The 20,325-nt window shown below is 44.8% G+C and overlaps 1 protein-coding gene across 1 annotated transcript; it reads left to right on the top strand.

Moving 5' to 3' along the window:
* The first annotated feature begins 2,210 nt into the window (after positions 1-2,210).
* Positions 2,211-16,910, top strand: LOC129865917 (mucin-2-like). The gene is made up of 10 exons (XM_055938999.1): positions 2,211-3,608; positions 3,738-3,799; positions 3,885-4,033; positions 8,636-9,066; positions 9,332-9,396; positions 9,476-9,660; positions 15,214-15,419; positions 15,549-15,610; positions 15,696-15,844; positions 16,090-16,910. The coding sequence occupies exons 1-10, from the start codon at positions 2,295-2,297 to the stop codon at positions 16,179-16,181; spliced, it is 2,715 nt and encodes a 904-aa protein (XP_055794974.1). The 5' UTR covers positions 2,211-2,294; the 3' UTR covers positions 16,182-16,910.
* Positions 16,911-20,325: the final 3,415 nt, after the last annotated feature.

Genomic DNA, 20,325 nt, shown 5'->3' with positions numbered 1-20,325 from the left:
GTGAACCCACTACGACCGTAACTGGTTTGTCGATAACAACTGGTGAACCCACTACGACCGTCACTGGTTTGTCGACAACAACTGGTGAACCCACTACGGCCGTAACTGGTGTGTCGACAACAACTGGTGAACCCACTACGACCATCACTGACTCAACAAAAACAACTGGTGAACCCACTAGAGCAGTTATTGGTTCATCGACAACAACTGGTGAACCCACTACCACCGTAACTGGTGTGTCGGCAACAACTGGTGAACCCACTACCACCGTAACTGGTGTGTCGGCAACAACTGGTGAACCCACTACCACCGTCACTGGTGTGTCGACAACAACTGGTGAACCCACTACAACCATCACTGGTGTGTCGACAACAACTGGTGAACCCACTAGAGCAGTTATTGGTTCATCGACAACAACTGGTGAACCCACTACGACCGTCACTGGTATGTCGACAACAACTAATGAACATTCTACAACCATCACTGACTCAACAAAAACAACTGGTGAACCAACTACAACAGTCACTATTGTTTCAACAACAACTGGTGAACCCACTACAACAATCACTGTTGTGTCGACAACAACTGATGAACCCACAACAACCATCACTGAGTCAACAAAAACAACTGGTGAACCCACAACATCAATCACTCTTTCATCAACAACAACTGGTGAACCCACTACGACCGTAACTGGTGTGTCGACAACAACTGGTGAACCCACTACGACGGTCACTGGTTTGTCGACAACAACTGGTGAACCCACTACATTATTCACTCTTTCGTCAACAAAAACTGGTGAACCCACTACAACAATCACTGTTGTGTCGACAACAACTGATGAACCCACGACAACCATCACTGAGTCAACAAAAACAACTGGTGAACCCACTTCATCAATCACTCTTTCATCAACAACAACTGGTGAACCCACTACGACCGTAACTGGTGTGTCGACAACAACTGGTGAACCCACTACGACCGTCACTAGTGTGACGACAACAACTGGTGAAACCACTACAACCGCAACTGGTGTGTCGACAACAACTGGTGAACCCACTACCACCGTAACTGGTGTGTCCACAACAACTGGTGAACCCACTACGACCGTAACTGGTTTGTTGACAACAACTGGTGAACCCACTACGACCGTAACTGGTGTGTCGGCAACAACTGGTGAAACCACTACAACCGTCACTGGGGTGTCGACAACAACTGGTGAACCCACAACATCAATCACTCTTTCATCAACAACAACTGGTGAACCCACTACGACCATCACTGGTGTGTCGACAACAACTGGTGAAACCACTACAACCGTCACTGGGGTGTCGACAACAACTGGTGAACCCACAACATCAATCACTCTTTCATCAACAACAACTGGTGAACCCACTACGACCGCCACTGGTGTGTCGACAACAACTGGTGAACCCACTAGAGCAGTTATTGGTTCATCGACAACAACTGGTGAACCCACTACGACCGTCACTGGTGTGTCGCCAAAAACTGATGAACCCACTTCGACCGTCACTGGTGTGTCAACAACAACTGGTGAACCCACTACGACCGTCACTAGTATGACGACAACAACTGGCGAACCCACTTCGACCGTCACTGGTGTGTCGCCAACAACTGTTGAACCCACTACGACCGTAACTGGATTGTCGACAACAACTGGTGAACCCACTACGACCGTCGCTGGTGTGTCTTCAACAACTGGTGAACCCACTACGACCGTCGCTGGTGTGTCGGCAACAACTGGTGAACCCACTAGAGCAGTTATTGGTTCATCGACAACAACTGGTGAACCCACTACGACCGTCACTGGTTTGTCGACAACAACTGGTGAACCCACTACGACCGTAACTGGTTTGTCGATAACTACTGGTGAACCCACTACGACCGTCACTGGTTTGTCGACAACAACTGGTGAACCCACTACGACCGTAACTGGTGTGTCGACAACAACTGGTGAACCCACTACGACCATCACTGACTCAACAAAAACAACTGGTGAACCCACTAGAGCAGTTATTGGTTCATCGACAACAACTGGTGAACCCACTACCACCGTAACTGGTGTGTCGGCAACAACTGGTGAACCAACTACCACCGTAACTGGTTTGTCGGCAACAACTGGTGAACCCACTACCACCGTCACTGGTGTGTCGACAACAACTGGTGAACCCACTACAACCATCACTGGTGTGTCGACAACAACTGGTGAACCCACTAGAGCAGTTTTTGGTTCATCGACAACAACTGGTGAACCCACTACGACCGTCACTGGTATGTCGACAACAACTAATGAACCTTCTACAACCATCACTGACTCAACAAAAACAACTGGTGAACCCACTACAACAGTCACTATTGTTTCAACAACAACTGGTGAACCCACTACAACAATCACTGTTGTGTCGACAACAACTGATGAACCCACAACAACCATCACTGAGTCAACAAAAACAACTGGTGAACCCACAACATCAATCACTCTTTCATCAACAACAACTGGTGAACCCACTACGACCGTAACTGGTGTGTCGACAACAACTGGTGAACCCACTACGACGGTCACTGGTGTGTCAACAACAACTGGTGAACCCACTACGACCGTAACTGGTTTGTCGACAACAACTGGTGAACCCACTACATTATTCACTCTTTCGTCAACAAAAACTGGTGAACCCACTACAACAATCACTGTTGGGTCGACAACAACTGATGAACCCACGACAACCATCACTGAGTCAACAAAAACAACTGGTGAACCCACTACATCAATCACTCTTTCATCAACAACAACTGGTGAACCCACTACGACCGTAACTGGTGTGTCGACAACAACTGGTGAACCCACTACGACCGTCACTAGTGTGACGACAACAACTGGTGAAACCACTACAACCGCAACTGGTGTGTCGACAACAACTGGTGAACCCACTACCACCGTAACTGGTGTGTCCACAACAACTGGTGAACCCACTACGACCGTAACTGGTTTGTTGACAACAACTGGTGAACCCACTACGACCGTAACTGGTGTGTCGGCAACAACTGGTGAAACCACTACAACCGTCACTGGGGTGTCGACAACAACTGGTGAACCCACAACATCAATCACTCTTTCATCAACAACAACTGGTGAACCCACTACGACCATCACTGGTGTGTCGACAACAACTGGTGAAACCACTACAACCGTCACTGGGGTGTCGACAACAACTGGTGAACCCACAACATCAATCACTCTTTCATCAACAACACCTGGTGAACCCACTATGACCGTCACTGGTGTGTTGACAACAACTGGTGAACGCACTACAATATTCACTGGTGTGTCGTCAACGAGTGGTCCATCAACAACTACTGCTACAGCTGCACCCACAACAACAGTCACTAGCGCATCAAATGCCAGCCCAACTACAACAGCTACTCCTGTCATCACTACTGCCATCATCACAGCCACAACAGCTGCAACCACCGCTGCTGTAATCACTAGGGTTCCTGTGGTGTTCCGGTCCAGAGAGACATTTACCTCTGACCTATTAAACACATCATCTCAGGCCTTTCAAACCCGAGCATTACTGATTAAAACTCAGGTGAGCCTCCTAAAACAATGAAGATGTGAATGTCCTAACGAGAGGGCTAGATTACAGTAATACAGTCAGCTTTTAATTGACAGGAAGTTGTTTGTTTAAACTTAATCTGTTTCTTGTTTTTCCTTCCAGCTTGAACCTTTCTATCGAACAGCTTTCACCTCTTTCAACAGTTTGACGGTGACAGAATTCAGGTGATACTTTTTGCATTACATGATGTATGTTGATTTAAATTGATCTCACTTTCTATCTAACATGTTATCTCTCATTTATTCTCAGCTCTGGATCCATCATCAATACTATGAATTTAGCATTCAGCTCCTCCTCCGTCCCTAATATCACAGAGATTGGCACTGTTTTGATAAATGTTGAGCATAACATCACTGCTTTGGACATTGACCCCTCCTCAGTGACAGTCAACGGCACAGGTAAACACAATCATTTATTCAATTACATTTAATTATCTGGTAAATTATAATTTAAAAAAAATTGAACAACACAAATCTATTTGGAACAGTAATTAGTGACATGTTTTATTTCAAACATTGACTTTGAAATATCTTATAAATTAGTCCCCATCAATTGACTGATCTTTTTCTTAAAATATTTTGTTTTTAAAAAATACAAATAAAATGAGGTACCTTTCAGCTGGTTTGCCTGCTCTTGCTCTGTAATACACATGCTGTTAATAAGGTGAGTGTTCTTTATCAGAATGCCACAGTTCTTCTGGTTCTAATGCTACTAACCCTGTGTTGGTAGCATCTATAGTGCATTCGGAAAGTATTCAGACCCTGTGGATATTTCCACATTTTGTTACGTTACAGCCTCATTCAAAAAGATTTATTAAATGTTTTTTTTTCTTCGTCATCAATCTACACACCATACCCAATAATGACAATGCAAAAACAGTTTTTAGACATGTTTGCTAATTTATAAAAAATAAAAAACTGAAATATTTCATTTACATAAAATATTTACATGTAAGTATTCACACCCTCTTTCAGTACTTTGTTGAAGCACCTTTGGCAGTGATTACAGCCTTTGAGTCTTCTTGGGTATGATAATACACGATTTGCACACCTGATTTTGGGGAGTTGCACACCTGATTTTGGGGAGTTGGTTCAACATGACGCAACATAATTGACCAGAGCCTAGAACACAGCAGGGGCGTTGGTGAGGCCAAAATGCATGAACAGATACATGTAGTGGCGGCTGGTCGTGTTGAAGGCGGTCTTCCATTCGTCCCCCTCTCCTATCAGCACCAGGTGGTAGGTGTTCCGTAGATCGAGCTTGGAAAAAACAGTGGCTCCCTGGAGCGGCTCAAAGGATTTTTTCTTCACAAACAAGAACCTCGCCGGCAGGAGAGGAAGAGGGAGGGATAATTCCTGTAGCTAGGAATCCCAAATGTAGGTCTCAATAGCCTTGGTCTCCAGTCCCGACAGAGAGTACAGACATCCCCTGGGGGCGTGGTGCTAAGTCAATCCTGCAGTCATAGGGTCAGTGTAGCGAAAGCGAAGTGGCCCGGTCCTTGCTGAACACCTGGAGGTCCTGGTACTCCGTGGGAATGACGAGAGGTCCGGGGCAACTTCCCAGCCCCCAGGAAGGCGTCCCGGGGTAGGTTGCACTGACTTCAGACAATGGGTGTGGCAGAATGGCCTCCAGCTCATGATGGCACCAGTAGACCAGTTGATGAGGGGATTGTGTCGCTGGAGCAAGGAGAATCCCAAATGGGAGTCTGAGGAAACTTGATGAGCAGAAATTGAATAGTCTCACTGTGATTCCCTGACACCCGTAGGTTGATGGGAGTGGTAATATGAGTGACCCGGCCTATAGAGCGCCCGTCCAGCGCTCTAACATCCATGGGAATGGCTGTTCAACTCGGAAGTCAGGGTAGCGTCCAAAAAGCTCTCGTCGGCCCCAGTCAATGAGGACCCGAAGAGATTTAGACTGGTTTCCCCACAGTAGAAATAAAGGGGAACCAGCAAAGTTCTCCATATGGCCCACCAGAGTACTCGCTCCTACAGGTGGGCCTGGTCTTTTTTTATTTTTTATTTTTTTATCCCATTCTCTCCCCAATTTTCGTGGTATCCAATCGCTAGTAATTACTATCTTGTCTCATCGCTACAACTCCCGTACGGGCTCGGGAGAGACGAAGGTCGAAAGCCATGCGTCCTCCGAAGCACAACCCAACCAAGCCGCACTGCTTCTTAACACAGCGCGCCTCCAACCCGGAAGCCAGCCGCACCAATGTGTCGGAGGCAACACCGTGCACCTGGCCCCCTTGGTTAGCGCGCACTGCGCCCGGCCCGCCACAGGAGTCGCTGGAGCGCGATGAGACAAGGATATCCCTACCGGCCAAACCCTCCCTAACCCGGACGACGCTATGCCAATTGTGCATCGCCCCACGGACCTCCCGGTCGCGGCCGGCTGCGACAGAGCCTGGGCGCGAACCCAGAGACTCTGGTGGTGCAGCTAGCACTGCGATGCAGTGCCCTAGACCACTGCGCCACCCGGGAGGCCCCGGGGCCTGGTCTTTTAAAGGACAAGAGTATACAAAATGACCAAGAGTCCTGCAATACAGGCAACTCTTCATGTTGATCCTGTATTGACATTCAGCTGGCGACATTGCTCCAGCAAAAGGTCCAAAGCCAGGTCATTTGGACCCCCTCCATAAGTCCATGAAGCAATTCCTCGTACCTACCTATGGTGGCTCCTTGGGAGAAGATGGCGTTGATAACCAGATCTGCTGGGTAAATCGTGGCCAGTTCGTACTAACACGTTTCAGGTAATGCCCAGATGCAGACAATGTTGAAGTAACAACAGTGTATTAAACTTCTTTGGGCTGCAAGCCCGATGTCGGTACACTTATGACAACAGCCAGCTCAAGTGCAGGGCGCGAAATTTAAAATATATTTTTTAGAAATATTTAACTTTCACACATTAACAAGTCCAATACAGCAAATGAAAGATAAACATCTTGTGAATCCAGCCAACATGTCCGATTTTTAAACTGTTTTACAGCGAAAACACCACGTATATTTATGTTAGCTCACCACCAAATACAAAAAAGGACAGACATTTTTCACAGCACAGGTAGCATGCACAAAACCAACCTAACTAACCAAGAACCAACCAAACTAACCAAGAAACAACTTCATCAGATGACAGTCTTATAACATGTTATTCAATAAATCTATGTTTTGTTCGAAGAATGTGCATATTTGAGCTATAAATCAGTTTTACATTGCAGCTACCATCACAGCTACCGTCAGAAATAGCACCGAAGCAGCCAGAGTAATTACAGACACCAACGTCAAATACCTAAATACTCATCATAAACCATTTCTGAAAAATACATGGTGTACAGCAAATGAAAGACAGGCATCTTGTGATTCCAGCCAATATTTCCAATTTATTAAGTGTTTTACAGCGAAAACACAATATAGCATTATATTAGCTTACCACAATAGCCAGAAACACAAGCCATTCCCCAGCAGCAAAAGTTAGCGATCGTAACAAACCAGCAAAAGATATATAATTTTTGACTAACCTTGATAAGCTTCATCAGATGACAGTCCTATAACATCAGGTTATACATACACTTATGTTTTGTTCGAAAATGTGCATATTTAGAGCTGAAATCAGTGGTTATACATTGTGCTAACGTAGCATCTTTTTCCCACAACGTCCGGATATTTTTCTGACACTCACATATTCTGACCAAATAACTATTCATAAACACTACTAAAAAATACATGTTGTATAGGAAATGATAGATACACTAGTTCTTAATGCAATCGCCATGTTAGAATTCTAAAAATAACTTCATTACGACATGCAGTTTACGTTATGGCGAGAGCGTGCCCAAAATCTGGGCGCAAACTACTAGTTCACATTTTCGACAGATATATGAAATAGCATCATAAAATGGGTCCTACTTTTGATGATCTTCCATCAGAATGTTGTACAAGGGGTCCTTTGTCCAGAACAATCGTTGTTTGGATTTAGAATGTCCTCTTCTCCAGTCAATTAGCACGGAAAGCTAGCAAAATGTCTTGAAGCTCTCCTTCCTGAACAAACGCAGACAAAGCAACACGCCTAAATTCCCGAAAAAATTTCAATAATCTAATAAAACTATATTGAAAAAACATACTTTATGATGTTATTGTCACATGTATCAAATAAAATCAAAACCGGAGATATTAGTCGTCGATAACGACAGCTTTACAGAAGGCAATGCCAGTTCCCTTCTCGCGCGTTCCAGAAAACAGGAAATTGGGGTCACGTCATGCCAAGAGCTTTTATTCAACCTCAGATCATGTTATACACTCCATTTCTTTTCTCATTGCCTGTTGACATCTAGTGGAAGGCGTATGAAGTGCATGTATACTAATAAATATCAAGCACATTTATAGGCAGGCCCTAGAACAGAGCATCGATTTCAGATTTTCCACTTCCTGTCAGGAAGTTTGCTGCAAAATGAGTTTTGTTTTACTCACAGATATAATTCAAACGGTTTTAGAAACTAGAGAGTGTTTTCTATCCAATAGTAATAATAATATGCATATTGTACGAGCAAGAATTGAGTAGGAGGCCGTTTGAAATGGGCACCTTTTATCCAGGCTACTCAATAATGCCCCTGCAGCCCAAAGAGGTTAATCCAACAGGGGCAGGCAAGAGACAGGTCAAGGGCTGTCTCTTGCCTTCCTCTTGTCTACCTATCTGCTCTACCAGATAGGTAGAGCAAAGGTACAGGATGGCAGGCAGGTTCAGGGCAGGTAGGAATTCAAGGGGTCTGAATTTCCGAATGTACTGTATACAATAGAAATTGTTTTCAGCTGAAGTGGTTCATGTGAAATGTTGCAGGATGTGCATTACATAAAAGCACAACATTTAATGATTTATATGTCAATATAAGAGCATCATGATATACTCCCATCTATTATGATGACTGTGGTATACTGCCACACAGCATTAAAGAGATATGGAAATGCCAATTTTATTTTTGAACTTAGCTGCTCCTACAACAGGTATTGTTCCTCCTACAACTTCTGTTACTACCACTGTGGCTGGTGCTACCACCGCAACAACTGGAAAACCTGTCACTGTTCCTGCTACCGTGCCTACAACTAGGCCCACAACTACAACCACTACATATGTGGCCCCCACAACTACAGTGTCAAGGACAACATCACTACTGTCAACAACTACCAGCACAGCTCCAACTACCACAACAACCAACGCACCAACCACTACTACTACAACACCTACTACTACTACTAGTACAACAACCACTACTACAACACCTACTACTACTACTACTAGTACTACAACACCTACAACTGCACATCTTCAACCTGCTCCACTGGTGTTTTTCATCATACAACAAGTGTTTGTAGAAGCTTTAAATGACCCTCAAAGTACACAATTCCAAGAACTTGCAGTAACTATTACTGCAGTGGTAAGTCCTTGAAATTCAGTTTGTTTTTATTGGGTGTAGGACCATCAATAATGTATGGCGATTTTTGTAAAATCTATATTTTAAAGTAGATCTTTAATTTGTTTTAATCAGGTGACAATTAGTCTCCATCACTACAGATTGATTTATATTCCCCAATATCTATCTTAAATAACTAGGGCTTAACTATGTGGATAGGAATATATAGAAATGTTTTTGTGTGTGTTAAATCATTCAAACGTTCTCCTGTTTGTACCATTCCTTACAGTTTGATGTGATCTACAAAGCAAAATATGGGATCCTCTTCATCCGGACGATTGTTGTTGGATTCACGTAATATTCCATTATATCCTATTCTATTCTTTTAACCTTTGGCATGCCACAGTTCATGACCTTTTATGACCTTTTGCAGACCTATTTTCCGTTCCCGTATGGATGCAGAAACACAGGCAGAGGTCCAACTGGTGTTCAATGAGACCTCCACTCAATCTGTCCCTGAGGTTACTGACATTAGCAATACACTGAAAGAGGCTGTGACGAATCCAAACATTACCTTTGGCAACCTCTCTGTGGATGTTACCACCATCACTGTTAAAGGTGAGTAAACCCAGATGGGTGAACAGAAACAATCTATACACAGCAATTTCTCCAGTGTTGAATAAAGTCTGAGTGTTATATTTAATGCTTACATATGTACCTGTAGTTCAAATAATATTGTACCTCCATTTTGCAGTAGCTTGGTGGTAGTTTCACTGAATTCATATCCAACTAGTGTTTTCAGTAGTTAATTACATTTCTTACCATGTAGTTTTTGCAAATCTATTAAAATTAAAAAAACAAAAATACCTTGTTTACATAATTATTCAGCTGTAAATGTCTGGGTGTAGCTGGTGCAGAGGAGTCAGGCGCAGGACAGCAGAGATGAGTAATACAAGTAACTTTACTCAAAATACCAAGTACATGTAGAAATTACCAAGCCCACACAAAAGGACCGAAATACATAAAACAAACACGCACAAAAACCATGGGGAAAACAGAGGGTCAAATAATGAACATGTAATTGGGGAATTGAAACCAGGTGTGTAAAACAAAGACAAAACAAATGGAAAATGAAAATTGGATCGGCGATGGCTAGAAGGCCGGTGACGTCGACCGCCGAAAGTCGCCCGAACAAGGAGAGGGACTTCGGTGGAAGTAGTGACAGTAGTGACACATCCTGGTTTACTCTCTCCACCTGCCCGTTACTCTCGGGGTGAAAGCCCGGCTGACCGAGACCCCTAGACGTTCCATGAACGCCCTCCAGACCCTTGACGTGAACTGGGGACCTCGATCAGACACGATATCCTCAGGCACCCCGTAGTGCCGGAAATCGTGTGTAAACAGGGCCTCCGCAGTCTGTAGGGCTGTAGGGAGACCGGGCAAAGGAAGGAGACGGCAGGACTTAGAGAACCGATCCACAATGACCAGGATCATGGTGTTACTCTGTGAGGGAGGAAGATCCGTGAGAAAATCCTCCGATAGGTGCGACCACGGCCGTTGTGGAACGGGTAAGGGCTGTAACTTCCCTATCGGCAGGTGCCTAGGGACCTTGCACAGGGTGCACAACGAGCAGGAGGAAGCATAAACCCTCACGTCCTTGGCCAAGGTGGACCACCAGTACTTCCCACTAAGACAGCGCACCGTCCAACCAATGCCAGGGTGACCAGAGGAGGGTGACGTGTGGGCCCAATAGATCAAACGGTCACAGAGAGCAGACGCAACTTACAGATGCCCAGCTGGACACTGGGTGGAGTGGGCTCTGTACGTAACGCCCGCTCGATGTCCTCGTCCAACTCCCACACCACCGGTGCCACCGGGCAAGAGGCTGGAAGTATGGTAGTGTGATCCATGGACCGCTCCTCTATGTCATACATCCGGGACAGTGCGTCTGCCTTAGCGTTCTGGGAACCTGGTCTGTAAGGACAGGGTGAAAACAAAACAGGTAAAGAACATGGCCCACCTTGCCTGGCGAGGGTTCAGCCTCTACGCCGCACGGATGTACTCCAGATTGTGGTGTTCAGTCCAGATGAGAAAAGGGTGTTTATCCCCCTCAAGCCAATGTCTCCACACCTTCAGAGTCTTGACAACAGCCAACAGCTCCCGGTACCCCACATCATAGTTTCGCTCCGCCGGGCTGAGCTTCTTCGAAAAGAAAGCACATGGGCGGAGCTTTGGTGGCGTACCCGAGCGCTGAGAGAGCACGGCTCCTATCCCAGCCTCGGACGCGTCCACCTCCACTATGAACGGCAAAGAGGGATCCGGATGAGCCAGCACGGGTGCCGAGGTAAACAGAGCCTACAGGTGACCAAAAGCCCTGTCCGCCTCAGCAGACCACTGCAGTCGCTCCGGTTCCCCCTTCAGCAGTGAGGTAATGGGAGCCGCTACCTGACCAAAACCCCGGATAAACCTCCGGTAGTAGTTGGCAAACCCTAGAAACCGATGCACTTCCTTTACCGGGGTGGGAGTCGGCCAATTACGCACGGCTGAAATGCGGTCACTCTCCATCTCCACCCCTGATGTAGAAATGCGGTACCCTAAAAAGGAGATGAACTGTTGGAAGAACAGAAATTTCTCAGCCTTGACGTACAGGTCATGCTCCAACAGTTGACAAAGCACCCTGATCACCAGGGACACATGCTTGGCACGTGTAGCAGAGTATATCATAATGTCGTCGATATACACAATATACACCACTACACCCTGCCCGTGCAGTTCCCGGAAAATCAACCCGTACGGCATGACGAGGTACTCATAGTGCCCTGAGGTGGTACAAAATGCTGTCTTCCACTCGTCCCCTCCCGGATATGCACCAGGTTGTAAGTGCTCCTGAGATCAAATTTTGTGAAGAAGGACGCCCCGTGCATTGACTCTGTCGCACTGGCTATGAGAAGCAGCGGGTAGCTGTACCTCACAGTGATTTGGTTGATACCTCGATAGTCAATGCACGGGCGCGACCTCAATCCTTCTTCTTCACAAAAAAGAAACTATAGGAGGCAGGTGAAGTGGAGGGGCGAATGTACCCCTGCCCCAGGGATTCGGAAACATATGTATCCATATCTGCCTAATCCTCCTGTGACAGGGGATACATGTGACTCCTGGGAAGTGCTGCGTCTACCAGTAGATTTATCGCACAATCCCCCCGTTGATGGGGTGGTAATTGAGTCGACTTCTTCTTACAGAAGGCGAGAGCCAAATCGGCATATTCAGAGGGGATGCGCACGGTGGAGATCTGGTCTGGACTTTCCACCGTAGTAGCACCAACGGAAATCTCTAAACACCTCCCCGAGCACTTTCGTGACCACACCTTGAGAGCCCTCTGTTGCCATGAAATAGCGGGGTCATGACAGGCCAACCAGGGTATGCCCAGCACCACCGGATACGCAGGAGAATCAATAAGGAAAAAACAAATTCTCTCCTTGTGACCCTCCTGCGTCACCATGCCCAGTGGAGAGGTGGCCTCCCTAATTAGCCCTGACCCTAATGGTCGACTATCTAGGGCGTGCACAGGGAAGGGCATATCCACAGGAGCAGTGGGGACCCCTAAACTATGGGCAAATGCTCTGTCAATGAAATTCCCAGCTGCGCCTGAATCTACGAGCGCCTTCTGCTGAGAATGCGGGGAAAACTCTGGAAAATGTATAAACAAAAACATGTGAGCAACAGGGGGCTCTGAGTGAGCCTGGTGCCGACTCACCTGGGGTGACACGAGAGTGCGCTGCCTGCCGTCTCCACTTCCAGAGGAACCTCCCCAGCACCAACCAGCATTGTGACCTCTGCGGCCACAGATGGTACAGGGAACGGCCCCTACTCCGGTCGCCCTACGCGCAGCACCACCCAGCTCCATGGGCGTCGGAGCGGTGGTGCTAGGGGATGGAACTGACAGAGCCTGATCCAGAAGTACGCGGGTAGCCAGCAGGTTATCCAGCCGGATAGGCAGGGCCACCAGATGATCAATCAAACGTCAGAGTGGTATCCCTGCAGGCCAACTCCAGACGGACGTCCTCGTGCAGGCTGCACCGGTAGTGATCGATCAGGGCCCTGTCGTTCCATCCCGCGCTGACGACCAGGGTCCAGAAGTCCAAGGCGGACTCATGTGCGCTCCTCGTCCCCTGCCTCAAGTTGAACAGACGTTCACCCGCCGCTCTACCCTCAGGCGGGTGGTCGAAAACTGCCCGAAAGCGACGGGTGAACTCCGCGTAATGGTCCAACACCGCTTCTCCTTCCCCCCATACAGCGTTGGCCCACTCCAGGGCTTTCCCTGAGAGACAGGAGACGAGGGCGGACATTCTCTGACGTCCCGAAGGGGCCTGGTGGACGGTCGCCAGGTAGAGTTCCAGCTGAAGTAGGAACCCCTGACATCATGCAGCTGTCCCATCATACTTCCTCGGGAGCGCGAGCCAAATCCCACTGGGACCGGGTGAAGGAGAGGTGAACGGTGGAGGCTGTTGTAGTGGTGCCGGTGGAGGCGCTGGCAGAACTTCTCCTCTCTCCCATCGGTCCATCGTCTGCAGCTCGCGATCCATGGCGGTGCCCAGATGTTGCAACATGGTCGCATGCTGCTGGACGTGCTCCTCGACATTGAAAGGGGGTTTGTCTGTACCTGCTGACACCATTATTTGGTGCGTGTATCTGTAAAGGTCTGAGTGTGGCTGGTGCAGAGGAGTCAGGCGCAGGAAAAGGGAAAATGAAAAGTGGATCGGCGATGGCTAGAAGGCCGGTGACGTCCACCGCCGAACGCCGCCTGAACAAGGAGAGGGACATTATTTTGAAAGTTAAACATCTGTCTAAATCAGGTTCCACAGTTGACAGTGCTTGTCAGAGCAAAAACCAAGCCATGAGGTCAAAGGAATTGTCGATAGAGCTCCGAGATAGGATTGTGACGAGGCACATATCACAGATAATTTCTGCAGCATTGAAGGTCAAGAATAACACAGTAGCCTCCATCATTCTGAATGTTTGGAACCACCAAGACCCTTCCCAGACCTAGCTCCCATGCCAAACTGAGCAGTCAGGGGGAGAAAGGCCTTGGTCAGGGACCAAGAACCCGATGGTTACTCTGGCAGAGTTCCAAAGTTCTCTGTGGAGATGGGATAACCTTCCAGAAAGACAACCATCTCTGCAGTACTCCACCAATCAGGCCTTTGTTGTAGAGTGGCCAGACGGAAGCCACTCCTCAGTAAAAGGCACATGACAGCCCACTTGGAGTTTGCCAAAAGGCACCTAAAGACTCTCAGACCATGAGAAACAAGATTCTCTGGTCTGATGAAACCAAGATTGAACTATTTTGCCTGAATGCCAAGCGTCACGTCTGGAGGAAACCTGGCACCATCCTTACGGTGAAACACGGTGGTGGCAGCATCATGCTGTGCATGTGTTTTTCAGAGGCAGGGACTGGGAGACTAGTCAGGATCAAGACAAAGCTGAACGGAGCAAAGTATAGAGAGATCCTTGATGAAAACTTGCTCCAGAGTGCCCAGGATCTCAGACTGGGCCAAAGGTTTACCTTCCAACAGCACAAAGACCCTAAGCACACAGACAAGATACCACAGGACTGTGTTCGCGACAAATCTCTGAATGTCTTTGAGTGGCCCAGCCAGAGCCCGGACTTGAACCCGATCGAACATCTCTGAAAAGACCTGAACATAGCTGTGCACTAACTCTCCCCATCGAACCCGACAGAGCTTGAGAGGTTCTGCAGAGAAGAATGGGAGAAACTCCCCAAATACAGGTGTGCTAAGATTGTAGCGCCATACCTAAGAAGACTCAAGGCTGTAATCGCTGTAAAAGGTTATTCAACAAAGTACTGAGTAAAGGGCCTAAATGCTTATGTAAATGTGATATTTCATTTTAAAATGTTATTATAACTTAGCAAAACATTAAAATACACGTTTTTTACTTTGTCTTTATGGGGATTTTGTGTGTAGATTGATGATGGAAATAAATCATTGAATCAGTTTTAGAATAAGGCTGTAACATAACAACATTTGTAAAAAGTCAAGGGGTCTGAATTCTTTCCAAAGGTACTGTATGTCTATAGACTTGTTCAGCATAGACGTGAATAGACAAACCATTAGCTTGTTCAGTAACTTCTCTGCTCTTTTGTCTTCATAGTGCCCACCACAAATGCCAACACAACTACAATGGCTACTCCTGTCATCACTACTTCCATCATCACAACTACAACCACTGAAACTGCCGCTGTGGCACTCACTAAGTTGACTGTGGTGTTCCGGTCGAGAGGAGAGACGTTTACCTCTGACCTATCAAACCCATCTTCTCAGGCCTTTCAAAGCCGAGCATTACTGATTAAAACTCAGGTGAGCCTCCCAAAAGGATGAAGATGTGAATGTCCTATTGAGAGGGGTAGAATACAGTCACATAGTTAGCTTTTAATCAACAGGAAGTTGTTTGTTTAAAATTAATCTGTTTCTTGTTTTTCCTTCCAGCTTGAACCTTTCTATCGAACAGCTTTCACCTCTTTCAACAGTTTGACAGTGACAGAATTCAGGTGATATTTTTTGCATTACATTTTGTATGTTGTTTTAAATTGATCTCACTTTCTATCTAACATGTTCTCTCTCATTTGTTCCCAGCTCTGGATCCATCATCAATACTATGAATTTAGCATTCAGCTCCTCCTCTGTCCCTAATTCCATGGATATTGGCACTGTTTTAAAAAATGCTGCCCAAAAAATCACAGCTTTCAACATTGACCCCACCTCAGTGACAGTCAACGGCACAGGTTAACATATTTCTTTATTTAATTGTATTCTATTATCAGTTAGATAAATATTTTGTCTGACATATATTTCTTGTATTTTGTTCACCATTGTATCGTATGCCACTATCTCTACATGAATCAATCATTTATCAGCTGCGTTCCAGTTGTATTTAGCAAATCAGCTGTCTAACTAATCACATTACAGGGCAACAAACACTCGTCCTATTTTCATTTGATCATGTTTCCTTTTTCTCTTTCCATCCCAGCTGTGACCTCAAGTGGAGGAAGCAGCAAGACAAGTCTCTTCACAGCATTCTTTCTGGTGGTTCTGTCGCTTCTACTGTCAAGCCAGCATTAGTCTCAGTGGTAAAGCCCACTAAAAACACTATTTCACTCACTGGCAAGCAGCAGAACGAAATAGTGATGGTAGTCATATTTTCACTTTGAGAACTTCCCACACATTCCAACCCCTGACCCAATTCCACACATGATTTGAATAGTGTCCAAAAATTAAATGAAGTCTTGTTAGCTGACATAAGATACAGTATATGTGGCAGTTGAACACAACGATGTGATATAATTACTGCCTATTCAGTCAAAATGTGTAAGTGCTTGGGTTTCCATCATAAGTCAATGTTATTTCCATGCAATGACAAATAATGTTTGATTTAATATGCACTTAAGGTTATTTTTGATTTGCTCTGTTGCTGATATGAACTAAAACGTTGATTCACTCTGTCACTGATATGAAGTAAAACATTGATTCACTCTGTTGCTGATATGAAGTAAAACATTGATTCACTCTGTCATTGATATGAACTAAAACGTTGATTCACTCTGTCATTGATATGAACTTAAACATTTAATCACTCTGTTGCTGATATGAACTAAAACGTTGATTCACTCTGTCATTGATATGAACTTAAACATTTAATCACTCTGTTGCTGATATGAACTAAAACATTTAATCACTCTTTTGCTGATATGAACTAAAACATTTAATCACTATGTTGCTGATATGAACTAAAACATTGATTCATTCTGTTTGCTGAAATGAACTAAAACATTTAATCACTCTTTTGCTGCATTGAACTAAAACATTGATTCATTCTGTTTGCTGAAATGAACTAAAACATTTAATCACTCTTTTGCTGATTTGAACTAAAACATTGATTCATTCTGTTTGCTGAAATGAACTAAAACATTTAATCACTCTGTTGCTGATATGAACTAATGAGAGAAATATTTTATTTTATATTTTGTGAAATCTGAATAACTGATTTAAATAAGGCCCTTTGGAGCAAAATGTTCAACAATTTAAACTATTATCAATGTAGTCTTCATCATGTATATCTGTTAGTTATCTGTTATACCATAAAATGTAATTATTTTTTCAATGGTCCTGATCAGAGGTGTGGACTCGAGTCACATGACTTGGACTCGAGTCAGACTCGAGTCACAAATATGATGACTTGCAACTTGAATTAACACCAATGACTCGTGACTTGACTTGGACTTGAGCCTTATGACTTGAACTGACTTGATACCCTCCCCAAGCCCAAATATTAAAAATGATGCTATTTAAAAAAGTGTACAGCGCATCAACTCTTCATTTAACGGATTACAGTTTGAAATCGGACAGCAGCCCATCAAAATGTGCGTGGCAGTGCAGTGAAACGTCGGCGGTTGAATTCAGATGGAGCCCTTGGAACAATGATACCTCAGGACTACCTGGCATGATGACTCCTTGCTGTCCCCAGTCCACCTGGCCGTGCTGCTGCTCCAGTTTCAACTGTTCTGCCTGCGGCTATGGAACCATGACCTGTTCACCGGACGTGCTACCTGTCCCAGACCTGCTGTTTTCAACTCTCTAGAGACAGCAGGAGCGGTAGAGATACTCTCAATGATCGGCTATGAAAAGCCAACTGACATTAACTCCTGAGGTGCTGACTTGCTGCACCCTCGACAACTACTGTGATTATTATTATTTGACTATGCTGGTCATTTATGAACATTTGAACATCTTGGTCATGTTCTGTTATAATCTCCACCCGGCACAGCCAGAAGAGGACTGGCCAACCCTCATAGCCTGGTTCCTCTCTATGTTTCTTCCTAGGTTTTGGCCTTTCTCGGGAGTTTTTCCTAGCCACCGTGCTTCTACACCTGCATTGCTTGCTGTTTGGGGTTTTAGGCTGGGTTTCTGTACAGCACTTTGATATATCAGCTGAATTAAGAAGGGCTATATAAATACATTTGATTTGATTTGAAACTCAAAATTATTATTTTCGTATATAAAGACAACGCTGTAACATCAAAAAACAGATAGCAACATGCGGGAAGAAAATTACAGGCGGAGGCGCAACAATTTCCAAATTTGTCCGACATTTGAACTTATTTGGCAGGCAAAACGCAGAGGACAAACCATTCAGAATTTATTTTTTGAGATCACTCTCTTTTCAATGGGGTTTCATTGGGAATCCAGATTTCTAAGGGACCTCCTGCAGTTCCTATCGCTTCCACTGGATGTCAACAGTCTTTAGAAATTGGTTGAGGTTTTTCCTCTGAGAAATGAAGAAGTAGCCATGTTCAGAATGAGGCTCCAGTGAAGTGTACTGTTTGTTAGAGGCGCGTGACCAGAAAGCATGCTACACATTGTTTTCCTCCGGTATTGAACACAGATTCTCCCGTCTTCAATTTAATCGATTATTTACGTTAAAAAATACCTAAAGTTGTATTACAAAAGTAGTTTGAAATGTTTGGACAAAGCTTACAGGTAACTTTTGAGATATTTTGTAGTCACGTTGTGCAAGTTGGAACCAGTGTTTTTCTGGATCAAAAGCGCCAAATAAATGAACATTTTGGATATATATCGACGGAATTAATCAAACAAAAGGACAATTTGTGATGTTTATGGGACATATTGCAGTACCAACAGAAGAAGCTCGTCAAAGGTAAGGCATGAATTATATCTTTATTTCTGCGTTTTGTGTCACGGGAGGGTTGAAATATGATGGTTTGTGATTGTTAGCTGGGGTGCTATCCTCAGATAATAGCATTGTTTGCTTTCGCCATAAAGCATTTTTGAAATCTGACACGTTGGCTGGATTCACAACAGGTGTATATTTAATTTGGTATATGGAATGTGTGATTTCATGAAAGTAAAATTTTTATAGTAATTTATTTGAATTTGGCACTCTGCATTTTCACTGGATGTTGGCCAGGTGGGACGCTACATATCCCAGAGAGGTTAATTCATCTACAGGAGAGCAACCCACCCCACACGACCCGACCCAGCCAACCACGCCTCTCCCGCTGTCACAGTGTGGGGGGGAGGGGGGGGTTACTCATGGCTACCCATGTATTTCCATGGAAATATAACATTTATTGGGAAAGTAATAAACATATAGATATTTTTAAAAGCATTCATGATTTGCGTAAATGCAATATGCTACTATTGCTCTTGTTTAACATATGAAATGGTATTACATTTGGTGAAGAGCATATTATTACTTGTTAAGGACTCGAAACTCAAAGTTTAGGATTTGAGACTTGCCTGTCTTGACTTGAGACTTGACTTGGGACTTGAGTGCCAAGACTTGAGACTTACTTGTGACTTGTAAAACAATGACATGGTCCCGATATTGTGCCAGTGTAAGGTTGTACGCTTTTTCTGGAGGTATACAATCTTTAATATACGTCTTACTGTCGTTGAGATTCAGGCCATTGTAGTGTTTACTATTTGTTGACTAAATGAGTGGATTGTATGACAAGGTTCAGTTTGGCTCCAAATGTGATGTTCATCTAACTATCTGGCTTTACAAAACTGGAACAACAAGACTACACTAGATCAGACCCACAGGCCCACATGATACACAGTGAGGGAGTGGTGTGTACCACTGGTCTGGACAGCAGTTAGTTTGTTGGTGCAATATTCACTCTCCCAGAGATTGAGCTTTGATTGGTTTTCACATGCGAGATATTTGCATGCAAAATGTTCTTCACTTCCTAATCAGTTTGCCTCGCCCCAACTAGAGATAGACAAACAGGTAGCTAGTTCATGATTCTTTCAATTTGAAAAGGGGATACCAACGTAGCATGCCACTTTGTAGTCGCAGCACCTTCGTTTTCAATGCAACTTGCCAACACATCAAAGAGCCTTCCTAGACTCTGGAGTAAAACTGATGTGTATCTTTCTCCAGACTAACACCAGATGCCATTCCACAATAATCTCTCAGATTAACTGTAGATGTAAATAGTATGAAGCGTACGATATCTCTGAAAAACTAAACTCATCAAGAGTGTTAAGACAGGAAACATTTAGTCTGTTATTTCCTTGTATTTAATAGGATTCTACTGTGTGTGTGTGTGTGTGTGTGTGTGTGTGTGTGTGTGTGTGTGTGTGTGTGTGTGTGTGTGTGTGTGTGTGTGTGTGTGTGTGTGTGTGTGTGTGTGTGTGTGTGTGTGTGTATTAGGTACTGTACCTATTATCATATTTATAATGT

The sequence above is a fragment of the Salvelinus fontinalis genome, chromosome 11, assembly GCF_029448725.1.
Source record: "Salvelinus fontinalis isolate EN_2023a chromosome 11, ASM2944872v1, whole genome shotgun sequence".
NCBI classification, from domain to species: domain Eukaryota; kingdom Metazoa; phylum Chordata; class Actinopteri; order Salmoniformes; family Salmonidae; genus Salvelinus; species Salvelinus fontinalis.
The sequence above is the reverse complement of the archived record's forward strand: the minus strand, read 5'-3'. Positions and strand labels throughout refer to the sequence as shown.

Excerpts from the sequence above, each read along its gene's own strand:
- LOC129865917 (XM_055938999.1), top strand. The coding sequence starts at position 2,295 with ATGTCGACAACAACTAATGAACCTTCTACAACCATCACTGACTCAACA. Across the intron at positions 3,800-3,884 it reads TTGACGGTGACAGAATTCAG|CTCTGGATCCATCATCAATA; the intron begins GTGATACTTTTT and ends ATTTATTCTCAG. Across the intron at positions 15,420-15,548 it reads CATTACTGATTAAAACTCAG|CTTGAACCTTTCTATCGAAC; the intron begins GTGAGCCTCCCA and ends TTTTCCTTCCAG.